Here is a 6,788-nt window from a genome sequence, read left to right on the forward strand (position 1 = left end):
ACCCTGAGAACCAGATGAATCAGACATCACTGATCAACTCAGTGTGGTGGAGGTGTCAGACCATGATTCCACAGTGTGCTCACTGGTATGACATCTGGGACAACAGAGGCCTACTCCCTGTCTAACCTAAATCCTTCTCATTGCAGACCAAACTATATCTTGCTTAGAAAGAGCAGGAAGTACATGGCTTTATGGAGCCCCTGCCCCAGCACAGTGGCGCTTTGATTCCCTATGTCATGGGGTGTGGAGGGGACTCCTTGACAGTCAGGTAGTCGTAAGTACTAGGAAAATAAAGTAAGGTGGATAGGGGACAAATGGTGATGTGTCGGAAGAGCTACTTCAGATTGGAGGAAGCCTCTCTAAGAAGGTGATGTTTGGGCAGATGTCTGAATGCAGTGAGAGAGGAGCCAATTAAATATAGTGAAGAAGAGGATTTGGACAGAACCCTTTTGGGATTTGGGCAAGCGCTAAGACCCCAAGTGGGGGGCATTCCTGACACTTCTGAGAGGCAGCAAGGAAGCCAGTGGCTGAAGCAGGTGGGGTGAGGGATGGAGGAGATGAAGCTAGAGAGGCAATCAAGGGCCCAGTGACTGAGGCCCTTAGAGAGTCAAGGAAAGATTTTGGGCTCTGGTCGGCACTTTTCAGGAGGGGCTGAGCTGAGATGCGTTCGATCAACCTGTGCTGATGGCCTGCCTTGGGCCGGGCTGGGTGCTGGGCACTGTGACCCAGGCATGGAAATGTCATCCCTGCTTCAGGAAGTTATCAGTGGTGGACGGGTAGATAACAACGACTAAAGGCAGCACAGTGGGTGAGAGCCAGCCTTGGAAGCAGCTGGAGCCCGAGGAAGACACATTAAGACTCTCTGTGGAGCTCCTGCCACACTTTACTGGGGAGGTGACTGCTGGCTGAGGCGTCAAGGTGAGTTGGTGCCTGTCCCATGGTCGTGCGATAGAAAATAGTTGTGTGTAAGACCCATGCTGTGAGGAAGGTTAGAGACTGGCAGGAAGGCCAGACCCAGGCCTGGAGGTTCTTCTTCCATCAACACACAGAGCTGGCAGGGCCATCAGAGACCCTCCAGGTCAGTGTTTTTCAAATTGGCTTCTGTGGAACCTTGGGGAGATGGCTCAGGGGCACTGTGAGGGGCAGGAGGAAGCTGAGTGGGTGGGGCCTAGAAACCCACCATTTAATCACCATTTAACAGAATCAACTCTGACTTTATCTCTCTATATATTGAATTTCCCATAAACTTTCATGTGAATAAAGCCTCAAGAGACTAAAACAATATCTAAGGGCCACTGAACACTTTAAAAAAAGATTTATTAAGGTATAATTGACATGTAATAAGCTACACATATTTAAAGTGTACACTTTGGTAAGTTTTGACATTCATGTACAGCCAGGAAGCCATCACCACAGTCAAGATAATGAACACGTCCGTTACTTCCAAAAGTGTCTCTGTGCCCCTTTCTCTTCCCTCCCCCAACTCCCCTCTACCCTCCCACTCCAAGCTGTTGAACAGCACTTGGGCGGCTTGCACGTAATAGTCCAACACTGGAAACAACCCAAATGTCCTTCAGTAGTGAACAGATAAACAAGCTTTGGTGCACTGATACGAGCAGCATCATCAATGGAGAGCAAAAGCATTGTGCTGAGCGAAGGAAGCCAGACATAAAAGAGCATGTGCTGTACGACTCCATGCATGTGAAATACAAATACAGGCAAGACTAATCTATGGTGACACAGATCAGATCAGTGGGTGCCTTTGAGACAGGGGTATTGACTGGCAAGAGGCAGGAGGGAATTGTCTGGGGTGCTGGAAATATTCTAGACATGACCTGGGTGTTGTTTGCACAGGTGTACGCACAGGTAAAAACTCATCACTTAAGATTTGTATTTTATTGTATGTACCTTAACAAAATCTCTCTGTGAACTTGAACTCACTCTCCTTTCCTCATATATGCTGGACAGGACCCCACCACTCTTGTAGCACTCCCAGATGGTCCTAAACCTGGCAGGGTATCTGTGGGGTCGGGTGGGGGTACCCAGGCCCTGAAGCCATTTTACCCACTGCCTTTCCCACCTGCACATGCTCGGTTTCTGGGAATGGACTCCTTGGAGAGGTGGTTCCTTGAAGTCTTTTCCCCACCCCATGGGCCTCCAGGGCTGCTCTCTCCTCCTGAGACAATAACTCTTGCTGTTTATGGAATGCTCACTGGGCACCTGACACTTTGCAGGCCCTGTCTATAGCACAGGAGGGAGGATGTGCGCTTGGGAGGTGAACCCCTCACCCCTGCTCCAATCCCCTGGCTTTGTCACTGAGAAGCTGAGTGACCTTGAAGGAGAAGAGGGTAAGCAGCTTCACCTCTCTGAGCTGCAGCTGCCTCAATGCATCATGGGCTTTAGCACCTACCCATCTGGAGGACCAGACGAAGTGATGTGGGGGCCATGCCTGGCATATGGGGGGCTCAGTGCCTAGAAGCCATGACTATCTCAGTCCATATTCCAGCCAGGGGGACTCGGGCTGGTAAGGGAGAACCAGAAGGGGCAGCCCTTGCATGGAGCCTGGCGTTGCCACTTTCTTGCTGTGTAACCTTGGATGACCAATCAATGGGTTAATATAAATAAAGCACTGAGAGCAGTGTCTGGCCTGTGACAAATGCCACATTGGACCAAGCATCCAGACTCAGTATCAGTCTAGGCTCTTCCCTCTATAACATATGACCCTCACTGGCTCTACTGGTCACTGCTTCTGTGTCCCTACCCACATGACAGGGACCCCACTCTCTCTACCCTCAAATGACGAGGCTCCAAACCCTCACAGTTATCTTGGTCAAGGCCACTTCCTCTCTAGGCCCACTAGCCATGGGGCCCAGCAGCCTGCTGCGAGGTTCCCATCCCTCCCTGAATTTCCCCAACCCTGCCCTGCCCGTCATCTCATCATCTCTGTACCAAGTGCAAAGTGCGAGGGATGCAGAAGAGAAGGCTGGTTGCCAGGGCAACGGAGGAGAAAGCCCTGGCTCTGCCAGGCTGCTGATTGGCTGAGGCAGGTCCCACCTCCTGCCATCCTGAGGGTGAGGGGCAGAGGGAAGGGTCTTTGATGGGCAGTGAGAGGAACCAGGCTGCCGGAGCCAACCCAGGGCTGCCCCTTCCTGGCCCAGTCAGAGCCCTTGGGCTTGAGAAACACTGTCTTTCGTGGAGGGGCTTTGGCCTCACTCTTTCTTGGCTTCCACCACCCAGGGAGGCTGCAGATGGCAGAATCTGTGGGGACAGCAGCTGCGACTGAGTCCACGGGCTGACGCTGAGCTGCTTAGGCCGAGGCGGTGCAGTCAGTCCAGAGCTCCTGGAACAGGCATCTGCAGGGCTTGAGGTGGGTCTGCTGGCACATGGGGTTGGGTGGGGGATCGAGTGGTGCCAGTGGCTTGGGAGGCAGGGAAAGGGGCTCTGCAACCTTCACACTGCCCTAGATGGGACATCATCTGGAATGAGGGCTAGCAACTTCCTTATAGATGATCTGGTAACCCCACTCCCACCCCGTCACTGTGCAAGGAACCCTTGAAGTTCAGAGGGTGAGAGTGGTCCAAGGTCACACAGAAGGCCAGTGAGTGCTACGCTTCAGCTAGGCCAGTCCTCTGAGAAGCCAGGAGAAGGTCTGGGGTTCTCAGTTGCCCAGACTGAATGCCTGGGATTTTCTTCATAGGGCTGGCGGGGTTGGGAGACCCTGAACTCTGCTCCACAGACCCAGAGCATTGCCGTTGAAATGGCTTCTGCTCTGCCCAAGTCCCCCATTCTCACATTTAAGTTAAAGGAGGCTGGGGTCCTGGGTGGGGCCAGAGGAGAGGGTATGAGTCACATGGCCTCACTCAGGCTAGTTTGGAGCAGCCTTCCTGCTTGTAGGCCCCCTTCCCCACCTTCCTCTAAGCCAGGCAGCACCAAGCCATTCTGAACCCTCTCTTCGGCTCTCCAGAAAGGCAGATGCTTAAGAGGGCACCACTCTAACCCTAACTTTGGGCCATTGACACACTCTTAAATTTTCTTTTCCATGAATAGAATAGGGCACCTTGAGACATTGTCTGTGCTTCCGAAGTGGCAGTGGGGGAGGAGCTCCCGATGGATGCAGGGCGTGAGAGCAGCATCTCTCCCTCCCCTGGGGTCATAGCCTACCTCGCAGACCCACCTGGAAGTAGAGAGGGTTGGAGTTTGGAGACAGAGGTCTAAGAAGCTGGGATCTCTCTTCAGTCTACGCCAGAGGTCATTTCATTCATCCCCTTTCTTCCCTCCCTGGAAGCCATAGTGAACCTCTGCTTATTTCATTCTGTTCAGGAATCTTTCCCCATTAAATCTCAGGACATCACTCAGGGGTTGGGGTCCAGCTCTGTCACTTCCCAGTTGGGTAACTCAGGGCAAATTATTGAACCTATCTGGGCCTCAGTTTCTTCATCTGTAAAATGTGGACAGTAACACCTATGCCATAGGCCTGTTGTAAGGTTAGTGACTGCATTCTGACAGTGCTCTCCCTGCCTGGCAAGCAGAGGTGGGGCTCCTCACCCTCAGGAAGGGTTTGAGGGTGGGTTAAATGGGTCCTGCTTCATCCCATTTCTGGAGGATAATCTGTGATGTGGCTTTTGAAGTATGAATAGGAGTTTGCCACATGAACACGAATGCAAAGGACATTCCAAGGAAAATAAAAGCATTTTCAAAGATGGAGTCTGTGTAACATGCAGGTGCACCTAAGGGACTGACAAGCAATTCCAGACGATGGCACGTAGTGTGGGAGAGGAGGCTGGGAAGGTCGGCAGAGATCAGATGTGGGCATCTTTGGGCCATTCTAGGGAGTCTGGCTGTTTGTGAAGCACCTTCATCCTGCTAGCATCCACCTTCCCGTTTTTCCCCATTCCTGGCTCACTGGGAATAGCAATAGCTGATACTATTCATTGAGTGCTGATTCTGCAGCAGGCAGCATGATGCTAAATGCTGTTTGAGCATTGTCTTGTTAAACATCCACAAAGACCTTAAGAAGTGGGTCCTACTTCTATGCTTATTTCACAGATAAGGAAACTGAAGCTCAGAGAATAAGAACAAACTACTATGTAGCACTTAATAAGCACAAGGCACTGGTTCTAAGCATTTTGTGTAAATTAACTCTTTTGACGGTCTAACTGTTTTGACGGTCACAATAGCCCTCTGACCTAGGTACGATTTTCACTCCCATTCTACAGATGTGGAAATCAAGATCCAGGTCTTTCTGGTCTGGAACCTGTGTCCATACTCTTATGGTTACAAATTGGGCATGGGCCTGAATTCGGGAGCTGGTGCAGACACTACTGATTTCAATCAGGTCCCCTGGGGATAGATGTTTGTTCACCAGGCTTTCACCAAGCCACACCTGGCCAGGATGTGTGGGTAGCCAGAGAGCCACTCATCTGTGAGGCACCTGGCAAGTGGCACGAGGTGCCGCCCAAGCTGTCCTTTACTGAGGGATCAGTCACCTCACTGAATCCCCCAAGGCTCTGTTTGTTTCCCCTTCTGCAGGGGCAATGCTGAGGCCCAGAGGGGTTAGGCACCTTGCCTGAGGGCTCACGTACTAGAAAGGGACTGAGCCAGGGCTGCCCTAGCTTCCTTCCAGAAGGGTGAGTAGGAGCTGGGTGGGCCCCTGTGGTCGGGGCAGCTCTGTGCTTGGTCAGGGGGCCCAAGCTGCTGAGTCACAGCTCTCCACTCTCCTGGGTCTCAGTTCTCCCATCTGTAAAGTGATGCTCTGACCCTCTGCCTCTGTGAAGCCTGCATGCAGGCTTCTGGGAGGGCGGGTGGGACAAGTGGCACTTCTGCTGGCTCTCATCAACCGTGTCTCAGCAGCCAAGGCCACCGCGATGCCACACTTCCTGGACTGGTTCGTGCCTGTTTACCTGGTCATCTCTGTCCTCATCCTGGTGGGCTTCGGTGCCTGCATCTACTACTTCGAGCCCGGCTTGCAGGAGGCACACAAGTGGCGCATGCAGCGCCCCCTGGTGGACCGTGACCTCCGCAAGACGCTGATGGTCCGCGACAACCTGGCCTTTGGGGGCCCCGAGGTCTGAATTGACAGTGGTTGAGGGGGCAGGCACCAGGCTCCCTCTCCATCCCCGCCCAGCCAGGAGGTCCAGGGGCAGAGGGAGGAGGACCCCTCGTCCTCCAGTCCATCCCTCTGCAGCCTGAGTCCTCCCAGGAAGAGGTGCTCCAGGAGGACCCTGGCTGTGAGAGATGGGGCACCCGGGTGCCTTGAGGTGTGGCTGCTGATGGCCCAGGGCTTGCTCTCCTGTCAAGCCAGTTCACCCCACACCTGCCCTCCCCAGCTCTGGAGACACCCCCACTGGCCCCAGTGCCTTTGTCCTCCTAGCACACCTGCCTCTCCCCCTGGAGTCACGGGCAGCTGCCCCGGCCTGTCCTGAGTCTCCAGATCTCCCACTTCCCTATCGGATCCTCAGTTACACTCGGCTCCCCACTCCAGCCAATGACACTGACCCTGCAGCTTCACGTGGTGGGCTTCAACGCTGACCCAAGGAAAGGGCCCTCTTTGGAGGAATGTCAGCTTAGTCCAGCCCAGCCCTACCACTCTGGACCCAGGTGTGGCACTGGTGAGTGTGTGCGTGGAGTTTGCAAGGGGCAAGGCAATAGAGGAAGGAAGTGCGTGTGTGATAGACTTTGGGGACACTGGCAGACAGGGAGAGGGGAGGAGATGCATATATGTCTGAGAGGAAGAGTGGGGGCTCCGGGTAGGATGGGAGGTGGTGAAGATGGGGTGCGTGTTCTGGGCT

At 53.5% G+C, this 6,788-nt stretch overlaps 1 protein-coding gene across 1 annotated transcript; it reads left to right on the forward strand.

Moving 5' to 3' along the window:
* The first annotated feature begins 3,321 nt into the window (after positions 1-3,321).
* Positions 3,322-6,475, forward strand: SMIM45 (small integral membrane protein 45). Its single transcript, XM_072973954.1, has 2 exons — positions 3,322-3,367; positions 5,851-6,475. The coding sequence occupies exon 2, from the start codon at positions 5,865-5,867 to the stop codon at positions 6,069-6,071; it is 207 nt and encodes a 68-aa protein (XP_072830055.1). The 5' UTR covers positions 3,322-3,367; positions 5,851-5,864; the 3' UTR covers positions 6,072-6,475.
* The last annotated feature ends 313 nt before the right edge of the window (positions 6,476-6,788 follow it).

The sequence above is a fragment of the Vicugna pacos genome, chromosome 12 (genome assembly GCF_048564905.1).
Source record: "Vicugna pacos chromosome 12, VicPac4, whole genome shotgun sequence".
In the NCBI taxonomy this organism is placed as follows: domain Eukaryota; kingdom Metazoa; phylum Chordata; class Mammalia; order Artiodactyla; family Camelidae; genus Vicugna; species Vicugna pacos.

Coding starts and splice junctions, on each gene's coding strand:
- SMIM45 (XM_072973954.1), top strand. CDS start 5,865: ATGCCACACTTCCTGGACTGGTTCGTGCCTGTTTACCTGGTCATCTCT.